This window comes from Eublepharis macularius, chromosome 10 (genome assembly GCF_028583425.1).
Source record: "Eublepharis macularius isolate TG4126 chromosome 10, MPM_Emac_v1.0, whole genome shotgun sequence".
NCBI lineage: Eukaryota > Metazoa > Chordata > Lepidosauria > Squamata > Eublepharidae > Eublepharis > Eublepharis macularius.
The window spans coordinates 89,858,756-89,880,498 of NC_072799.1; the positions used below are offsets into that span (position 1 = coordinate 89,858,756).

The 21,743-nt window shown below is 43.4% G+C and overlaps 1 protein-coding gene across 4 annotated transcripts in view; it reads left to right on the forward strand.

The window, feature by feature from the left end:
- Positions 1–21,743, forward strand: part of FRYL (FRY like transcription coactivator) — a 265,895-nt gene that overhangs the window by 228,473 nt on the left and 15,679 nt on the right. For all 4 annotated transcript variants that reach the window (XM_054990361.1, XM_054990362.1, XM_054990363.1 and 1 more), the window contains 6 exons: positions 423–626; positions 3,610–3,780; positions 6,927–7,180; positions 9,652–9,856; positions 11,833–11,982; positions 13,513–13,611. In XM_054990361.1, coding sequence (XP_054846336.1) covers positions 423–626; positions 3,610–3,780; positions 6,927–7,180; positions 9,652–9,856; positions 11,833–11,982; positions 13,513–13,611 — 1,083 coding nt within the window. The remainder of the gene's footprint in view (positions 1–422; positions 627–3,609; positions 3,781–6,926; positions 7,181–9,651; positions 9,857–11,832; positions 11,983–13,512; positions 13,612–21,743) is intronic.

Consider the following 21,743-nt stretch of genomic DNA (forward strand, 5'->3'; position numbering starts at 1 on the left):
AGTGTTTGTCCTCGTTCTAATTATGTGTGTTTTTCTTTTTGCGAACCAGGAGCTGCAGGTAAGTTGCAGCCTGGTGCAGTGGCTTGTTTCATCTTTTCTCATCTGTGGTATTCTTGTCTGTCTGTGCTTAGTAGTCAGATATCTCATTTTGCTACGGATATATGATTATAGACAATCATTCATTGAGCTAGTTCCAAATGTAAGGTATCTAAATAAAAGAATGTTCAGGAAACTGTTCTTGCTCTGTATCTAAAACCCTTTGAATACAAGAAACATTAACTGAATTTAAAGGTCCAATTAACTTGAAGGGCTGATTGAAACTCTGCTTTCATGGAATTCGCTATTAGTGTGGCTGTGTGTTGCTGTGTTTATTTCAGTAGTGTGTTCTGAGAGCTTTAGAATAAACTTCCTTTTTATTGCAGGGCGAAAGCATGGACAACTTCAACTGGGGGGTCCGTAGGCGCTCCCTAGACAGTATTGATAAGGCAGACACACCATCCCTTCAAGAATATCATCAGTATTCTGGTAGCACCCCCAGCTTGAATTTAACTAATCAAGAAGATACTGATGAATCCTCAGAAGAAGAAGCTTTGACTGCAAGTCAGATATTATCACGATCGCAGATGGTAAAAACTTTCTTTGTTCTAAGATTTATAATAGAGGCCTTGGTATTTAACCTTCACTATGAGATGGCAGTGAAGGCTGCAAAGAAAGATTTCTACATAGCTTCCATTTCATCAGCTAGCTCATGCCCAGCAGAATTGTTTAATGTGGTTCGGTTGCTGGTCTCCCTATCAGGGGGAGACCGTCAAATTCTGAATTCGGATTATCAGCTGTGAGGCTTTGGGGAGCTTTTTTGCTGACAAAATCTTGTCTCTCTGCTGTGACATGCCAGCCACAATGGACACAGTACGTGAGCTAGAGGCCCCTTGGCCATCTACTGATAATAGATCATTTCAACCCACTCTCCTGGGATGAGATTGTCAGGACCCTGCAAGCAGTGAGACCTACCACATGCTCTTTGGACCCGTGCCCATCATGGCTGGTGAAGGCCAACGTAGATGGGCTACAGACTACCTTGGAGGCCATTGTCACCATGTCCTTGAGCTCCGGGATTTTTCCCAAAGCCTTGAAGGAAGCCGTGGTTAGGCCTCTCCTGAAGAAGCCATCTTTGGACTCCACTGACCCAGTCAGTTACCGCCCAGTTTTGAACCACCATTTCTGGGCAGAGTTGGTTGAAATTAAATCCCACAAAGATGGAGGTCTGGGTGCCATGGGCATGGGACTCTGGCTCCCCGCTCTTGATGGAGCGCCACTTGCGCCGGTTTCGAGAGTTAGGAGCCTGGGGGTGATCCTGGATGCCTGCCTGACTATGGAGGCACAGGTCACAGCAGTTGCCCGGTCTTCATTTTTCTATCTAAGACAGGCCTGGCAGCTGCCTATCAACCCATGACTTAACTGCAGTGATCCAAGCAACGGTTACCTCTAGACGGTTACTGCAACTCACTCTACGCAGGGCTTCCCCTGGGCCTGATCTGAAGGCTACAGCTGGTCCAAAATTCAGCTACGCGATTTATTGCAAGGGTCCCAGTTAGGGAACATATAACACCTATACTATGCCAGCTGCATTGGTTGCTGATTGAGTACCGGGTCTGGTTCAAGGTTTTGGTGTTGACCTATGAAGCCCTTTGCAGACTCTGCCCAGCACATCTGCAGGACCGCCTCTCACCATATGTACCCCAGAGGATGCTTCGTTCAACAAATAAACAACTGTTGGTGGTCCCTGGCCCAAGGGAGGCCTGCCTGGCCTCAACCAGAGCCAGGACCTCTTTGGTCCTGGCACCAACCTGGTGGAACTCTCTGTCTGAGGAAACCAGGGCCCGGTGGGATTTATTATCTTTCCACCAGGCCTGTAAGACAGAGATGTTCCGCCAGGCATTTGGTGGAGGCTAGGTTGGGCTCCTACCAGCCACACTAAAGATCTGACCACCACCCTATATATGAGCTAGGCCCGGAAATGTAGTATTTTATTGTCGCCATCTGAAGAGAAGCTGTACTGTATTTATTGTATAAAGTTGTTTTAATGTTATTTGTATAATGTTTTATCTGTTTTTAACTGTTATTTGTGTAAATTGAAATGTTGTACTCCGCCCTGAGCCCGCCTGGCGGGGAGGGCGGACTAAAAATCTAATCTAATCTAATCTAATCTAATCTAATCTAATCTAATCTAATCTAATCTAATCTAATCTAATCTAATCTAATAAATAAATAAATAAATAAATGGTGCTCTTTGGGGAGGGGGCGACTCTGAACCCAGCAGTAGCCATTTGACTTCCTGTTCGGCTTCTAGTCCTAGTCATGGTCCACTGTGCACTACAAATGTTCAGCTGTCAATGAACTTTGCACAGAAATGTGTGGATTGCATCCAGTGTTTAAAATGGCCTGTGTTCGAGAGTAGTTTTTCCAAAACCAAACAAATAAGGATTTCTGGCAAATGTGTTTAACACTGTTACTGAATGCTTCCCATATTTTAACTATACAAGTTACTAACACTGCTGTGTGGCTTTTACCATTTTATAGTAGAACTGTTTAGTGGTAATAGAGAAGTGTCATCTGGAGTAATTATGGGAAGCAAATGAACAATAATGGAAAGAGTGAAATAGTCTCCTCAGACTTGATAATTAAATTCTAGAATTTCAAATCACAAACATTAAAATATGGAAAACAAAACTAATACTCTCCTTTCCGTAGCTAACAAGGAATTTGGAATCTAAAAATTAACCAGATTGCTGTTATTCTGAAACGGAGTTGACCAGTTTTGTTTACAAATAAGAAGGGAAAATATGAGAGAGATTATATGGGGAGCCAGTCCAGAGAACAACAAAAGTAATGTTTATATGGATGGCTGCAGGAAGAAGTGGTGATAGTGCTCCCATTATAATTTTCATTTGTTGCCACTAAATTGGGAAGAGAAGGCAGCATGGTATAGCCCGATCTTGGAAGCTAAGCTGGGTTGGTACTTGTACAAGAGACCACCAAAAAAGAGCCTGCTGAGAAAGGCAATGGCAAGCCACCTCTGCTTCTCACTTACCTTAAATATCCCCTTGCTGTCAAGTCAGTTGTGACTTGACAGCACATATATACATACATAGCTGTTCAAGTAACTTTGTACTTCTGCTTTGGGGATCTGGAATCTGTAAAACACATCTAAACAATAGCTTCTTAAGTGGAGTACCATTATTTACATGCACAGCCAGGTACATAGGCAGTGTTCTGGTTGAAGGTAAGCTCTTTTGGGTCAGCCTACCTTCCACTGGTTCCACACTGATCCCAGTTGGCAATGTGGACTGGCAGGGAACAGTACAGGGCTAAGCACTCAGGCCATTTGCACCGATGGAAATGGGATGTATTGAAACAGCGTGCCTGATCAGGAAAGCAAGTCTCTTAGCCTTTTCCCCAGGGAAATGTGCCTTTAAAAGGGGGGAGGGGATCTTAAATTTAATGTGACTGCTATGGTATGTGTGATTGTATTTTATTGGTGTTTTTCTTTGTGATGCAGTTGGGTTTTTCTACTTATCTGAAACTGCATTTATTTTTTGTCCATCTCAGCTAAACAACGACGCAGCTGCTGATGACACAGCACTAGATCATGCAGGATTGTTGCTACAGTCTCAAGACTCAACTAGCAGTGTGGGGACAGAAGAGGTGCTTCAGATCAGAGCAGACAGTCCAAGTTTGGACGTTTCCCCTCTAGATAACGCTAGCAACCAGCTGCCTGAGGTGGGGAGAAATGTGGCTTGGTGCATGGCTGATCTGGGCTCTTTCTAGCACTGTACAATAGCTTTTTGCTTCCTTTCTGAAAGCATTTTCATCTGTCACATTGATTTTGTAATTTAATTTTAGTATTTCTAACCTGTTGTGCTGGCACGAAGGAATGAAAATGTTTCTAGAAACTAATCATTTCCTTGATAGACCAAAGGTGTTCACAACGGGTTAAAAGCAATGTTGAACTGCAAATAATGAATATATTATGGTGCAGAACAATATTAAGCAAGATGGTTTTCTGGGTACATTAATTACCTTCCTGCTTTCCAATACATCCTCCTGCTCTCTCTTCTTCCTTCCCCCACTGAATGTTTGATTTTGTCTTTGCATTTGTGATTGGTGCTTTAATTGGGACTTGAACCTCAGGCCAGCTGTGTTAGCAATTGGTTAAATTCAGCAAGGCCTCTTTTTTTCCAATTTGGAAATGCCTATGGAATTAAGACAGATTCCCAGCTAATGGCTAAGAAACCAGTGAGTATTTTACCTGTGTTTTTGCTGTTCACAGACAGAAAGATCTATGTAATAACCATTAAGATAACAAAATGATTCTTCTATGATTTTATAACTTTTGCAGGAAAAATGTAATATGAAAGAATGGTGAACTGGTTTTTATCTGAGGTCATTTTGAATCAGCATAGGGCAAGTCTGTAGGGGACAGAGTTTGCTGCTGTAGGTCCCAGGCACCTTAGGCCGTATCAACCATTTTAATGGAGCCAGACAAAAGGGCCTTCTGCTCGGCATCTTCAGTTTGTCCCAAGGTGATCGGGCCTTTCATCCTACTGTTGCCAAACAGCTGCAATGAACATATCCCCATGTTTTCTCTGTATGGGTGCCAGAGGAGGTGATAGCACAGCAGTGGTGCATAACCCATTGAATGAGAATGCAGAGTTAGAAATGGATCACAGTCGAACACAGCTGAAGTGTTACTTCTTTAACTTCATTGCATTGCATTATGAGGAGCTTCATCATCTGTATGTAGGAGGGTTTTGTTGAAACTTTCATATACTTTCATACAGGGTGAGCACAGTTTGTGTGTGGTATTTGGGAAAATTATACTTGCCTTTTAAACTCCAGGTTGCATGAAATTGAAAGACAGCGGAAGTTCTTAGCATTTCTAGGAGTATAGTCATCTCTGAAGTCATCAGGATCTTTGTTCTGATATGCTTGGATCTTGTCACCAAGGCTGAAGGCTTGCATAAATGTTCCCTAGTATGGAAATCCGGTAAATGTGTGGATCCTCAAACATCTGAGCACCACACAGAATGTGTCTGATATTATGCATGCCATAGACAGTTTGTGCAGCTCCTCCTTTCCCACCCTTGTTAGGGGACATATGGCATATGTTGGATAATAGCTTGAACGTACTCAGTGCACCTGCTGATCTACCACAGCCTTTTCAGTTTCAGAAGGGAATTAAGTGATAACATAATTTCAGGGGCATCAGCAAATGTCCAGGTTCTTCACATTTTGACTTTTAGCTGTATTGTACCTTTATAATTATGTTGCATATAGCTGTTCTTTTCTTCAGTCTGAGGGTTAGAAACATTTGTGTTGGCAGTGGCGCCTAAGCCTCTAGTTGGACTAGTTAATATAAGCAACCACAGCTGTCAGTCCCTATGCAGCTCATAGGGACTGATCTGTTTCCAAACAAAGAGGTAAATAAATATCATCATCTAGTTTTCCTTTGCTAGAAGGAATAAGGAATCCTTTTCTCTTTCTGAAGTGGTTCCTCTTGCCTTGAATTGATTGGGTTAACAGTAGGAAAGAGCAGCTGCCATCAGTGAACGTAAAGAAAACAGCCAGGGTAGCAATTTGTTTGCTCTCACTAGAAAGAAATGCTGGTTGGTGCAGTTTGAAAATGAGCGTCTGACAGCAGGGACTCCTTTTTGAAGAGGCCTTTCCTGCCACATATCCTAGCTGTCAGGACTAGAGTCCAGTTCAATCGCGGGTAGGTTTTTTTGTATGCCACTGCACTAGGTGAATAAGGTGAACCACCCCCTAAGAATATCATGGTAGAAATGACAACAGTTATTTTTAAACACCATAGCATTTTGTTATTGGTTCATGATGTATTTTCAAATGGAACGATGTGTGCATTAATTAATACATAATTATATAGTACATCAGGAACTGTTAACAAATTGAAGAGGAAAGAGCAAGATGAAGGGGAAAGGGAAAATATGATGGGTGGGCAAGATAAGCTAGAATTGAAGTCTGATCTTTACATAAAGTACCTCTAAATGCCAGAATTGTTGGTGGATACTAGTAGGAGAAGGCATGCATTTCTGTGTCTTGCCTTTAGACCTCCCAGTGGGACAGTGGACAAGGTGGGCCTTACATTTGGCTTGGTTCTGCTTATGTTATTAAGCTAAAATATTTCTTCCCTGCCCCTATATATAGATACTTTTAAACTATTTTGGAATAATCCTGCATTTCTAAATACTCTGATTGAACTATGACTGTAGGGGTGATAACTTGTATTTGAAAGCAAAGGAACAAGAGGTAATATCCAACTAACTTGAATCACTTTTGAGCTCCATTCATTTCAGTATAGGAGATTTAAGCTCTTGTTTAACCATTCAGTATCTTGTCCCTTGTGTATGTTTTTTCTTTCAAGAAATATTACCCTGTATGGTGTCAGAAGATGGAAAGCACTGGCTTTTGCATTTGGCTGTTCAGTTATGATTCAAGGATTATTTAAGGAAATTGAAAAGAGGCAGCTTCTGACATAGATGCTTGATGCTTTAGGCAATTTACAGAGTAATGAAGATCCTGACAATATTTTGTGTGGCCTCTGCATGCTTTTTAATACTTTAAATCAATTAGTTTAAGAAGGGAATTATTTTGTTTTTAAATAAAAGGAACTAACAATCTCAAATTTATTTTAAAAAGTTGAAACACTGAAAATAATCAAATATTTCACTAAAAATAGAAAAGTAGTTGATTCAACGTGGTATGCAAACCTAAAACTTTCAATTGGATGCTGTAAAATACATTTTGGGTTTTGTACCTGTACCAGTAGAGAGGCCTGTACTGTGGTAGGTCTCTATAAGACAAAGCTCTATGTGAGCTGGAAAAAAAATGTGCTGTTTGTTTTCCAGGATGGAAGTTCACCTACGAAGGATGAACAAGTTAGTACTGCTAGTGAAGACACAGGATCACTTGCGTTGCAAGAGCAGCAGGAGCCTTTGATTTGCCAAGAACCTCTAGAGTTGGAAGAAACTCCCGAAATTCCAGAGGATCCAGCTACTGAGCGCTACACAGAATCTATCTGTGAAGACGATGTTACCCTTGCTTTGAAGGAGCTAGATGAAAGATGTGAAGTAGAAGAAGCTGATTTTTCTGGTTTGTCTAGGTAAAGTGAATTTGATTCGAAGCTGCAGATGCATATTTTTTTCTCACATATATCTACTCCATTGTTAATGGGCCTAGAAAGAGATCTTTGAAATTAGGGGAGGTCTGGAAGTCTGTTAGTAGCCAGTGGCTGGAAGCACCATTGTTCAAGTTGCTCCAGGGCCATGTTAACTTACACAGGAAACACTTTGTGTTAAATTCAGCTTTAATGTGCTTTCTAGAGGCAACTGCAAAAGAAAGTATGGTTAGCAACTATGTTCAAGTTACAGTTAAGGCTGCTCTTGAAACTGTTGACTTCTGGTAAGCCACAGTGATATGAGAATCCTTTCCAGGTTAACTGAGAAGTAATGAGTGGGGGTGGGGTGTTGCAGGATGGCCCTCAATCAGTTGTAGGATTTTTGAGGGTTGCCCACATGTTAAACAAATAGGGATTTAAAGTATTTAAAATGCCCTGACCTGGATAGCCCAGGTGAGCCTGATCTTGGAAGCTAAGCAGGGCCAGCCTTGATTAGTAATTGGATGGGAGACCTCCTATGAAGACCAGGGTTGCAGAACCATCTCTGTTAGTCTCTTACCATGAAAACCCCGCCTGGGATAGCCGTAAGTCAGCTCTAACTTGATGGTACTCTACACACACATAATTGCAATAGAAATATTGGACTGTATCCAACTATCCTTGTAGGGAAGGACCACAAAGTTTTCCCACATTGATTTCTGTTCCTGGAGTGAAGAGGGACAAAAGGATGAACCTGGCTGCTTTCTCAGTGGAGATGCACCTGCAGAAGAAGAAGGAGCAGCAGTTTCATCCCCTCATCATTTCTCATTGCCCATCCCACATGGCTGTTCCTCCCTGGGTACCGGAACCCTGGGAATGATCTTTCTGGGGTGAGGAGGGGCAGCAGGAATACAGGAGACATCTACATTTCATGCACAGAATGGTTGGATGCAGATCATTGTGGCAATTTTCAAATCTATCCACATTGGAAACGTCGTATTTTGTAATGTTATGTTCACCGCAGTTTAAGAAGGATGTTGACAAGCTGGAACATGTCCAAAGGAGGCCTGTAAAGATGGTGTGAGGAGTCCTGTGGAGAACTAGTTGGATGTGTTTAGCCTGGAGAGGAGTCAACTGAGAGGTTACACGATAGCCATCTTCAAATATTTGAAGGGATAGAACATTATGGAGGTCTTTCATTCATAGGGGCACCGTAAGCCAGAAATAATTCAACATTACATAACACACAGAGGATGGAACAGAGTTTTCAGTTGCTCCAGATCAGAACCAATGGGTTAAAATTAAACCAAAAGAATTTCATCTAAATGTTAGGAAGAACTTCCTTACTGAACTGTTCTTCAGTGGAACAGGCTTCCTCTGGAGGCGGCAGGCTCTCTTTATTTAGAGGTTTTTAAGCAATGGGTAGTTGGCCATCTGTCACCAGTGCTGAATCTGTGACTCAGTGTTTCCTCAGTCAGTTTGTGAGAGGAAGGGCAGGAAGGGATGAGCCGGTGCTAATCTCTTGTGACCCTTTCTTATGGGCCCAGGGCTATGCCAGTGATCCCTTTGCAGTTCAGGAAGGAGCTTTCCTCCAGGCCAGATTGGCCAGGGAACCTGGAGGTTTTTTTGCCTTCCTCTGAACATTGAGCAAGAGTCACTGGAGGTGTAATGCGGGGGGGGGGGGGCAGCAGGTAGCTGTGAATTTCATGCATTGTGCAGGGGCTTGCACTGTATGGCTCTTGGGATCCTTTCCAGCTCTGTGAATCTGTGAATTACTGCAGCTGTAAACTGTGCATCAATCTGAGCTTTCTGTCTTCCCCTGCTTCACATAGTTGTTTATGGTACTAGAAGATACGAGATGAGTACTTGCGACTTGCAGAGAACCCTTTGCTTAAAATTTTTTTAATCTCCATGTCCATTTAATGTTCCATTGCTATCAATTTCACTTCTGCCCCAAGGACAAAGACACTAAAATTAGTAACTATGTAACACAAATAAAAAGCTAATGGAAATATGAAGATGTATATGTGAACAAGATTTGTGGGGAGGGGACAGTTTATTTGTAGAAATATTAATAACTTTGTCTGCTAAGCAAGCAAGAAGCTGGAAGAACACTTTTACTATACACTCCAGTAACACTGTACACGGTGAGTGTACAGTAACTTTTTTACAACCTATATACAATGAGGAAGAAAGGTGCCAGCTTTTTTTCTGTGAATCCTGGCTAAGTAAAATGTTTAAAATGTTTTTAAGAGATTTGTACTCTGCTTCCTCTATAAAACTTGTTGGATATTTGAAGATTTAGATACATGTTACCAAAGTTGCTCCTTCCTTGCTTGCTTGTTTACGTAGTTTGAGGTAAGTCTTAATTCCCTTGTTTTAGAGAGTCATCCTGATGTGCACAGTAATTGCAGGGTGGTTGTAAAGGTCTGAAGTAGCATGTGCTGGCATTAATTTTTGCATTCCCTTTTTTATAGCCAAGATGAAGAGCAGGATGGCTTTCCAGAAGCACAGGCATCCCCACCACCTTCCCCGTTTCTTTCCGCCATACTGGCCGCTTTCCAGCCAGCATCATATGATGACGAAGAGGAAGCTTGGCGTTGCCATGTCAATCAGATGCTGTCAGACACAGATGGCTCTTGTGCTGTTTATACATTTCACGTGTTCTCTAGGTTGTTCCAGGTAACTATCAAACATTCCCTCTTTTGAGTTCACAAACTTTAAAAAAAAACACAAAAAAATGTAATTGTGTGTTTTCCTGTTTCAGAAGAAATGTTGAATTGATACTGGCTAGTGTTCCTTTTTAAGAAAGCTGTTACTTTTCCATAGCAGCCATCCAAGAGGGCTGTTGGTCAGAACAAGATCTCTGTGCAAAATGTCTGTTCTCCCAAAAAAGGAATTACCATGGATTCTTACTATACGAATACTAACCACCCTTCCAAACCTGCTTAAAGAAAAAGAAACATTATCATTGTTATGTGGTGTCCATTCCTGGACAGGTTGCTGTCTCAAAGGCTTGTAAACAAAGGAGAATGGAGAATGTTGTGACACCCTAAAGAACAAGTCTCATACTTGATTCTCCCCTGCCAGTGCATTGCTTTTCTATATCCCATCAGTCAACAACCTAAACCAGCATTGCCAGAGAAGAAGTATTGCCTTATCTGGAAATTATTGTTTTCAGTGGTACTTGGATAGGCAACTAACCACCTTGAAAAATGAAGGATAGATTTATGGTGAGAGAGAGGGAAAATTAGGCCTACAGTGGTGGGGGACACACACTTGACAAGTCACTTTTAGATACTTTTTAGGTAGGGCTTTTAGATAATATAAAAAACTATACTTTTTCATCTTCCTCCTTTTTTTCCTCTTTGTGAGTTCAAGTTCATCTTCATTCATCTGTGGAGGCACACATTGGGACTGCTCATGCTTAGGCCAGCCAACGGAGAAGTTTCTCTTGCTTCCCTAAAGTTCCATTAGGATCCACTTCCCCCAGTCATGTAGGAGCCCACTTTTGACCTAAACACTCATGTGATATCCAGGAGAAGTGACCCCTTCCCTCATTTCTGTCTGAGCTGCTGAAAGCAGACGAACTTTGCTTGAGCTCCATTCATTCTGAATTAGTCTTCATGTTTTGACTACCTTTTCTCCTTTGACTACAGTTTTCTGTCTACTGACCTTTTACTGGTTTCATTATTGAGTTTTCAGAGATTTAAAATGTCTCAGAAGGCTCTCTTCAAGAAATGTGCCAAATGTGGCACTCAAAATGATGAACATGAACTTTGTCTGCTGTATTTGGGTGAGGGCCACAGTGCATCAGCCTATAAAGTCTGTCAGCAGTTTACCTCAAGGCTAGAAACGAGAGGGCTGTCTGTGGTGTTCTTCTGTGGAGGCATGCATTCTCTCCCTTCTGCCCCACTGTGAACTCTGGTGTGAGATATCCAGTAGGAGCTTGTGGAATGTCAGGAGAACTGAGGAAAGGAACCACTTCTCCCACATATCATGTGACCACTTAAGTAGGAAAGCAAGCTCCTATGTGATCAGGAGAAGCAGGCCATAATGGAGCCTTAAGGAACCAAGAGAAACTTTTGATTGTCTGGCCTATGCAGTCCCAATGTAGGTCTGCACAGAACAACTCGATGAACAATGGTTACAGGTAAGTTCAATGCTGTTTTCTGTAGTAAGTTTATAAATACTAGTTGTAACTGTTTATATCATGGGTTTCTTAGCAGTGTTCATTAAGCTCAGGGGCTTTTGAGGGAGTTGGAAGAAGCCCCTCTCCTCTGTTTAATTTGCATCATAGCCTTATTTGCTGCCAAGAAGTGTTTCATCAGTTAACTTCCTTCATAATGTGTGAGATCTTAATAGGCAATGAGAAATAAAAATCTGTATAAAGCCAAAACATATTAGTTAGAACTATGCTGTCCAATATTTCAAGCTTTTGTAAGGGAACGTTGCTCTTATCTTTGGTTCCTGGATTCTTTTGGCAGATGAAACTGCATTATAATCTGATACACACCTCAGCTACTCTGTAATGGCAGAAAAGCCCCTTTTGAAAGATCACACTGTTGTTTTGTAACTCACCTTCATATTTAGCCAAAATTAATCTACAGAAAACAAAAGTATTTTAATTAAATATTTTCTATCATTTTGTTTTACAGACCATTCAAAGGAAATTTGGGGTCATAACACATGAATCTGTCAGTTTTCTGGGTGAGAATCTACAACGAATTGGAAAAAAATTTAAAAGTTCATTAGAAGTTATGATGACGTGTTCAGAATGCCCAACAGTTTTTGTGGATGCTGAAACGGTAAAATCTCTTTATCTATTCATATAGGCAAAATGTATTCCTAGTGAATTTATTACCAAGGTATGGACCTAGAACTTCCAAGCTTTTGAGGTTTTGTGTAATCTTTGTGATTGCTCTAAGCAGAGATGTAAAATTCCTGAAATAGTTGAAGCAGTGGGGGAAAGTAGATTTCCCTCATTTTTTATTAAAAGAAAAAGAATGAAATCTAGGTGGGCGGGGGGGAGGAAATAAAATATTTGCAATATTTACTTTCTTATCAAGCCTAAGTTCATTTTTCTTTAACAACATGCTCCATTTATAACTTAGCATATAAAATTAAATTTCACACATGTCAAAAAGTATAAAGAGCAGATTTTCCTTTCACATGTCCAGAACCTTCTCAGCTATTATGCAGCTCTGGATACGTTTAACTGCATTGTGCTTATTGGGGCTTACTCAGGACTGCAGCCTTAATCATTTTTAAGATCTGAAAGAGTTAATTCAGTGATGTCATTAAACTAATAAGTATGTTTCAAAATTAGGCATTCTTAATGATCACTTGATACATTTGGAAAAGTATCAAACTATTCCCTTCCTATATGCTTCCCAAATTGTTACATTGTCTTCATTATCAGTGTTTTGCCAATAATGTTGTTGCCTTGTGGAGATACATTTATTCAAGCCAGAGAAGAGTAGTTCTTAAATAAGAAAACTAGTATGATCTAATTAACAATTGTTTTAAACAGTATTGTCTTTGTTCTGTAGTATGTACTGTTCAACTTAGCTAGTAAAGATCGTTCACTTTTCCTTATTATTTAATATACTCAACTAAGGCTTTCCACCCTCCCTTGAATTGAATAGTACTTTATTGTAGTCAAGATATTAAAATAGCGCTGTGGCAGGTTTGGCATCTATTGCAGACTATTCTACGTCTAAATAATTTCCAAGATAGGATTATTTCACACGGACATCACTGATGAATGGTTTTGCATTTCCTAATCATCTTCTGAATGTTATCTGGTCATTTTGCCAGTAAGCTGTACTCTACATGTATAATCGGTGACATTTGAAAACACATCGTAGGCAAGTCCAGTTTGTGCGAGTAACTGAATAAGATGCTGGAGCTTTTGTAATGTGGGTTCAATATAATTTGGCTCCACTCTATTACAGAACATTCTTTAGCAGAGTTGATTAGCCCACTGAGGGAGCAGTGTGTCTCCGCAAAGCCTTTTGAACAATGCTTAAATATTCTCATTCAAGAATATGCAGCTATTGTGGTGATAGTGCTTATTCAGCCTTTTGCCCCAGATATCCTTGGCACTAGTGTGGGTATGGGTTTTGTTTAAAGTTATTCAAAGAACTGCCATGGGAGTAACAGTTCTTCAGCTTCCTTTTTTCCTTGGAGCTTTTAGCAAACAGATTCTGGCAAGCCATTAAATTAATGCACTAATCAAGAGTTAAATTATACAAAATTTTAAGTTTGCATGTGCAATGTGAATGCAGTTTATATGTTATGACCAGTCTTGTATATCATATTATTTTATATTGCAGTTGATGTCCTATGGCTTACTAGAAACGTTGAAGTTTAGTGTTCTTGAGCTCCAAGAACATCTGGATACATACAATGCTAAAAAAGAAGCAGCAGAGCAGGCAAGTGTACAGTAATGTATGAATACTGTATTATACTGTGGTGAAGCAGGAAGATGATGGTGATTGTGGTTTTAGTAGGGGGTTATACTGGTCAATTCCATCATTTTGTGGAAGTTGAAATGAGAGGCCAGAGTCCATGTGATTAACAGTTTGTTTATTTTTTTACTTCTATATCACCTCTCCACTATTGTTTAGTGCTTAAGGAGGTTTACAACATAAAATATAAAACAACCAATACTTTAAAATAAATAGTCTAAAATACAGTAAACAATATAATATTAAAACAGCACAAATACAAACATTAAAACCAATAATACAATATAATGCCAGTACAAACATTAAAACTCATAAATCACAAAGAAAAACATCATCACTCTGTCGTAATCATGCCCATTGTCCATAATGGATTAGTCATGGGCAGTCAAGCCAATGACAATAACAAAATCAGCATCCAAATGCCAGTCGAAACATCTCTGCTTGGCAAGCCCTCCAGAATTTCACTAAATCCTGGAGGGAGCGAGTCTCTTCTGTGAACACGTTCCAAAGGGAAGAAGCCACAACCATTAAAGCCCTTCTTCTAGTCAGAGTCGAACAGCCTTAGGACTAGGACCCACCAACAGGCCATGAGTTGCAGACCGAAGGGCATGGGGGTTATACGGGGAGAGGGGTCCTGTGTGTATGAGGGTCCCAGACTGTTAAGGGCTTTAGAGATTAAAACCAGCTCCTTGAATTTAATTCTGAAACTAATTGGAAACCAGTGCAGCTGCTAATGTTTTATCTTTGCAAATTTGCATTTATATACTTTATGGCATTGTTTATTGAAATGTCCTTGATATTGACTATACTAATTTAACTCTATGTAATCAACTTTGAGTCTCAGTGAGAAAGGCAGACTATAAATGACATAAATAACAAAATCAGCAGTGCATGCCCACCTTTATCAAGATAGAATCAGAAATTGTCAACCAGTGCCACCAAATCAAGGCCTGAAGGCCGGCAGGTGTTTCCATCTAAAAGCCCTGGAATTGTTCTGCCACTGTTCACTCAATTACTTTGCCCAGAAATAGTAAATTTGAAACTGGGTAGTAAACTGCTTGCTCATTCTTATCCGAGGAGGCCTTTTTCAAAAGCGGTTTTTACTATGTCCTCCTTGGGTGAACTAGGAAACCAACCCTGTGAGAAAAATAGATTAATAACCTCCCACAGTGGGCTTCCCATGATGTCCTGGGTAGAATTTTACAAACTAGGAGGGGCAAGGATCCAATGAGCAGGTGGTAGGATTCACAGTACCAAAGTCTCATCTGTAATATAATTGTTGTCGAGATCTGCGGCACCCCCTGCTGGTGCGGGCGGGTCTGTCCCCAGGAGGGGTGCATCGAGTGGGTTTGTCTTCCTCCCCCACCTAGCGGCAGCCACCTAATCAACCTTGACTCCTCCCCCTGGGCTTCCAGTGCCTCTGGGTGAGGGCTCCCCCCCCCCCCGGAGGCCTCAGAAAGGGTGGTCAGCCAAGGAGTTGCACCACTCCAAGGTCCTGTACCACTGGAGGTAAGGTTGGCTCAGCCTCTCTCAGCTCTCCTCCTCGGCCCGAGTTTGGAGCCCTCCTTAAGTAACCTCCCTTCCTTACCAGACCTGCCCTACCTCCCACGAGCCCGCCCCCAATGTGCTTCCCATCACCCTGACCAAGTGCGGCCACACCCCCACCTCAGTTGAGAGCCAGTTTGGTGTAGTGGTTAAGAGCGCGGGACTCTAATCTGGAGAGCTGGGTTTGATTCCCCACTCCTCCACTTGAAGACAGCTGGGTGACCTTGGGCTAATCACAGTTCTCTGGAGCTCTCTCAGCCCCACCCCACCCACCTCACAGAGTGTTTTGTTGTGGGGATAATAATGACATACTTTGTAAACCACTCTGAGTGAACATTAAGTTGCAGTATATAAATAGAATGTTGTTGTTGTTGTTGTTGTTGTTGTTGTTGTTGTTGGCCCCTGTCTCCATTTGCTTCCCTCGTCAGTCCAGTATGGCTGCTTTGAGTTGTTGATAGTTGGCACCCTCCTCCTTGGGAAGCGCCCTCAAAGCTGCTTGGGCTTTCCCCATCAAGTAGGGTCTGAGGATAAAAGCCCATTGGTCTCTGGGCCACTGGGCGGCCTCTGCCATCTGCTCAAATGTTTCTAAGTAGGCATCAATGTCACTACTGGGCCCCAGCTTTGTCAGCTGAAAGGGGGTCCCTCGGCTGGGCGTGGCCCCGGCTGCTCTGGTTCCTGTGGCAGACCCTCCCAGGGACTGGCACAACCCCTGGATAAGAGAGGCTTGAGACTCTTGCTGTTGGGTGGTGATGTCACTCAGGAGCCGCACCTGTAGCTCTGCCATCCATTGGCCGAACTGCGTCAGTCCCAGCCACCTCGGTTGCCAGAGAGGCATTGAGATCCATTCTGTCACTTCCAAGGTGTGCCCCTTCCTGGGAGAGAGGCCTGAGAAGATGGCTGGCCGAAGGAGCAGGTGACTTCGGGACCACCCCAGTGGAGTTGGCAGCTGGGGCAGCAGCCTCCTCACTGCAGGCGCAATGCCTGCATTCTCCACCACATCGTCGAGATCTGCGGCGCCCCCTGCTGATGCGGGCGGGTCCGTCCCCAGGAGGGGTGCATCAAGTGGGTTCATCTCGTCCCTGGGAGGGGTGCGTCAAGTGAGTCTTTCTTCCTCCCCCGCCTAGCAGCGGCCACCTAATCAACCTCAACTCCTCCCCCTGGGCTTCCAGTGCTCTGGGTGAGGGTCCCCCCCCCAGAGGCCTCAGAAAGGGTGGTCGGCCAAGGAGTTGCGCCACTCCGAGGTCCTGTACCACCAGAGGTAAGGTTGGCCCGCTATGCAGGGCTCAGCCTCTCTCAGCTCTCCTCCTCGGCCCGGGTTTGGAACCCTCCTTAAGTACCCTCCCTTCCTTACCAGCCCAGCCCTACCTCCCACAAGCCCACCCCCAATGTGCTTCCCATCACCCTGGCCAAGTGGGCTGAAGGAATAAAAAAGTGGACCTAATGGAACATGAGAAGACTGATTCTTCTCAGTATACTACTGATTCCAATTTTAGCCACCAGGTCCAGGTGGAGCTTAGAGACTTTGTCTGTGGAAAAAAATTGCAAGTAAATCATCCTTTACTTTAGACTCCATAGAAGGAGTAGTTAGATTGCTAAATCAATCTAGACAGTTGCACTGAATGTGGACTCAATGGAGGCAAAGAATTAAGATTTCTTTGTCGCCTTCACTGCCACCTCATAGGCCTTCAAATGGACTCTGTAGCATGTTCTCATACAGTGATTCCGCACGAATGGTTTTCCCTGCTTCAGCTTCTAAATGACCTCGATTTTTTCTTGTGTTTCCACACGTGGGAAAGCAATCCTAGCAGCAGATTCGAAGTCACTGCACGTTTTGTCCGTTTTTTTTCCATCCTGCTTTCCCCTGACTTATTTGTCCATGCGCAGCAGATTAGGGATTTTAATCATGCGGAATTCTTCATCCGATGTTCTCCCCACCCTTGCCCTTTTCTCTCGCCCTTCGAATCAACTTAATTTGATTGGCCAATCATGTTTTCTAAGCTACACCCACTACCCTTTCCCTTCCCCTCTTTTTTTTTTAAAAAAAATGTAAAAAAACGTTGCAACGTTTCTACAAATCTATGCAGAAACATATCCTGTGTCACATGACAACAGCTGACCAATAACAGGTCCATTTTACAACACGCCAAATTTGTTACTTGTTGCTCGCTGACAGCTAACAGCTTCTGAGGTAGAGTGAAAGTGTGATGGAAGGACTTCAGCGTTCAACTAGTGGTCTAGGCATTTCATGGAGGGAGAAAGAGACCGTCCTCAACACAACACCTATCACTAAACCACACCGCTCACGAAGAAAGTGGGAAAGATAGACGCGGGGTCATTGGTAACAATTTTCCCTCCAAATGTCAATAGCCAATACTCTTCCACAATATCAGCGGGAAGTGCTCTGGCCTATCCAATATGTTTATTTGATGCAACGTTTATGTGTAGCAACGTTTTTTGGTGAGAATTTTTTTTCTAATGTGTTGGTTTGATGCAACGTTTATGTGTAACAACGTTTTTTTGGGGGGGGGGGAAATAAAAAAAATGAAAATGTGCATCATTCGACACTTCCCCCGGAAAAAGCGATGAGGAATCAATTTTTATCCTGTCAAAAATTCCGCATGATGGACTTTGAGCCGATGAAATGTGCAAAACAAAAGCCTAATGTGGAATCGGGGAGAAGTGGATTCGTAGGACTCCACCGCGGCATGACTACTCAGAAAGTCTGATCAAAATTGATCATGCGGAATCCCCCAGTGTTTCACCAGGGGCCTGATGCCAATCTCCCTCTAGCCATCTAAGTCTCCTCTTAGACTCTCTCAGCTCCTCATTAAATTAAGGGACTAAAGAGAGACAAAGACAAAGATGGTGTCAGGAAACAATCCGATTGGCCGTTGAAGACACCTGTTCCAGGACTCAGTGAGTTCATCCAAGAGAATTGCTGCTAGGCCCAGGGAAATCCCACAAAGCATTCTGGAAAATGTTCAGATACACAAGTCTCAGTGGGTGAGCAAAAATACTCTCACTGCCCTTGCAGGTGGACGGGGGAGTAGAGATCTTCAAACTAGCTCTCAGTAGGAAATGATCTGACCTTACAACATACCACATACTTCAGATCCACTTCTGTGTAGTACATTAAATCCATCGTGTAGCCAGCTTCATGTGTGCAGGCTAATACAAGCTGAGAGAACAGAATCACAGAGTTGGAAGGGGCCATACAGACCTTCTAGTCCAACCCCCTGCCCAATGCAGGATGAGGTCCTTTTGGAGGACCCCATGTTGTCATGGCAGCCATAAAATCTGAGGTGATTCCTGATAGTCTCCACTTGTATGTTGAAATCCTCCAGACTGTTAGCCTGGGGAAGCACAATGCCCTGTCAGCCCAAACCTCTGCTAGTCTCATCAGGGTACCTACTGGAGAGCTGGGTGGAGGATATACCATCAGAACACCCACCTTCCCCTGGCATCCCACACTAGGCCCACACGTTTAGTGCTGGTGATCTCTGGTGCAGGGGTCCTCCAAAAGGAAAATTCCGGAGAAGAATTGCTACTCCCTTCTCCCTGTTCAGGTTGATGAAAGACAGAGTAATCGGAAGAGAGAGGAGTTAACTGAATAAGGGGCACTACCTCCTCTTCAGCAAACCAGGTCTCACCTCAAGCATGCCAGGCCAAATCTACCCTCTTGGATAATATTCCAAAGGGTTTCAATCTTATTTCTCACCGACCTGGCATTACATAACATCAAAGTTGGAGAAGGGGAAGACCTCTAGGCCCATGCACCATCTTTCCTGGAGATGGGACAAAGGTGTCCAAGCATTTCTACACCTCATCCCCCTTTGTATAATAACACTCCTACCACTGCCATGAGTTGGGGAGCTCAAGACAAGGAGGAATGTCATTCTTGGGTGGGGCAAAAAGTACAATTAATGCACTTTCTAGTATTCATCCTACCCGCATTGATTCATGTAGGGTTGAAGCACGTGCAAATATGTAGAGTAAGCTAAGGATAAAAATTAAAAAATATGTGTCTGTTCATATCTGATAAGGAAGTTGGGGTTTTTTTTTAATTGGCAGTGCTAGAAGAAAACCACACAACTTCATTGAGAGAGATTGTGTTCATGTTAAGCAATTCTAATACAATGGAGAGTTTTTGTAAAGATAATTTTTCTGGATGCAAACCATGAAATTAATTCATAGCTGAGGGCTTTCAGCTGCTTCAAAAATACTTCAGTAACCCACTTAAACCTTTTGCCCTGCCCTAATCATTCACAAATACTGCTGTGAAAGACAGGTTGACTGTCTTTGACAGCATCTCTACAGAGAGCTTGTGTTGTGAGTGCTCATCACAACAGAATGGCAAGAATCATTCTAAAGCTATTAACCACCCTGTTCTTTTTTATATCTATAAACAACATACAGGCTATCTTTGAAGTTTGTGTAATTGATTGCGCACGGAGTAGGCTGCAGAGTACCAAAAATCTAATTCTAATCATGTGCAGCTACTGCCAGACAAGCAAATTGACATATAGTTTTATTTATTATTTATTTATTCGATTTATAGTCCTCCCTCCCCATGAATGGGCTCAGGGCGGGTTACAGTATAATGCTCAAAAGCATTAAAAACATATAAATACAATTAAAAACCAAAGAACACCATAAATACATAGATCCAGAGGAGTTAGCCGTGTTAGTCTGTAGTAGCAAAATCAAAAAGAGTCCAGTAGCACCTTTAAGACTAACCAATTTTATTATAGCATAAGCTTTCGAGAATCAAGTTCTCTTCATCAGATGCCTGATCAAAACAGGCATCTGATCAAAACAGATGCCTGATCAGGCATCTGATGAAGAGAACTTGATTCTCGAAAGCTTATGCTATAATAAAATTGGTTAGTCTTAAAGGTGCTACTGGACTCTTTTTGATTTTCATAAATACATATAAAAGCATTTCGGATGGCGGGCCCCTTCCAGTTTCCCCAATGATAGTATATACAAAGCAGAACAGAAGGGGTGCGGTGGTGCCACAATTCATAATAATCTGGTGACTGCACTTACAGGGAAGCAGATGACCATGTTGCCCTCCTGGCAGGAGACCAGCAGGGAGGCTCCTAAAACTATCAAGGACTGGCCTTAACCGTACACCTGGCAGAACATCTCTGTCTTATAGGCCCGCCGAAAGGATATAAGGTCTTGGCGGTCCCAGGTGTCCTCCGACAGAGTTGCACCAAGTTGGGGCCAAGACTGAAAAAGCCCTGGCCCTGGTTGAGGCCAGATGGGCCTCCCTGGGGCTAGGGACCACCAGTAGGTACTTATTTGCCAATCTTAATGCTCTCCGGGGTACATACAGGGAGAGACGGTCCCACAGGTATTGACATATAAGTTACATAGAGAGAGAGATGAATGCCTTTTCCTAGTTTTGTACTACACACAATTATTCCCTGCACCTACTGCTATGAGGGCACCAACTCATTAAAAAGCTCAATATGGGCAAACGTAAAGCGCTGAATTGGGGTCAGTAAACAAAGGTGATATGTCACAGCAGTGCAGCCTTTATGAACTGGGAGCCATTTTGGTAATGCATACTTTATCAGAAGTGCACACAGAAAAGACTGTGTTTAGCTTATACTGGCACAGGACCAAATCAAGACCATTACCTAGATTGTTCTGATCATGGGTGTCTTACTGTAACACAGGCACAAGAATGCTGTGGTCATTTGGGAGAATCCAAGTTGTGCTTTGATGCTGTCCGGGGTCTGGGTCCCAGCCCCCAGACTTGCCAGGAGGGAGCAGTGGGAGGCAACCGGGAGGCAGTGGCCCTACCACCCCAGCCGGCAACCAGGTCCAGAACCTGCCCACTCCAGGGGGAAGGGGCGAAAGGCCAAAGCCTCAGAGGGCTTGAGGGAGCAGGGGGAGACCAGCCAGTCCCACCCTCCAGGGGGAAGAGAGGGGGCTAAGCAAGACAGAGGAAAAGGGCCAAGGCAGGGGGAATAGGGACCCAGCAGCAGCCCAAACAGAGCCCTTACCAGCCAAGGAGGAGAAGCAGCCACTACAGCCCAGAGCCACACCCCGGCTAGAGGACAGCAGCCTGGCTCAGGAGTTGCTAGGAGCCAAGCCCCTCCAGGTAGAGCTGCCACAGGCATTCTGGGGGAGGAGATGGGTAGCCCCGCCCAGCATCAATGAGCAGGCAGCCCAGAAGCTGGCCAGGGCAATTCCTCGCGAGCAAGGCCAGGGAAGCTCAGCAGCACAGAAGCCGGCTGGGGCAGCTCCTCGTGAGCAAGGCCAGGCAAGCTCAGCAGCACAGAAGCCGGCTGGGGCAGCTCCTTGCGAGCAAGGCCAGGCATGCTCAGCAGCACAGAAGCCGGCTGGGGCAGCTCCTCACGAGCAAGGCCAAGGAGACCTCAGCTGGGGATGGCTCGCATTCAACCCCACCCTGCCAGCCAGGCAAGGAAGCCAAGAAGGGATTAGTGGTAGGAGGGAAACACCTGAGGGAAGGCACAGCTGGGCCAAGTCAGGAGAGGGAACAAGCCTAGAAGGAGGGCGGGGTGGGGAAAGGAAAC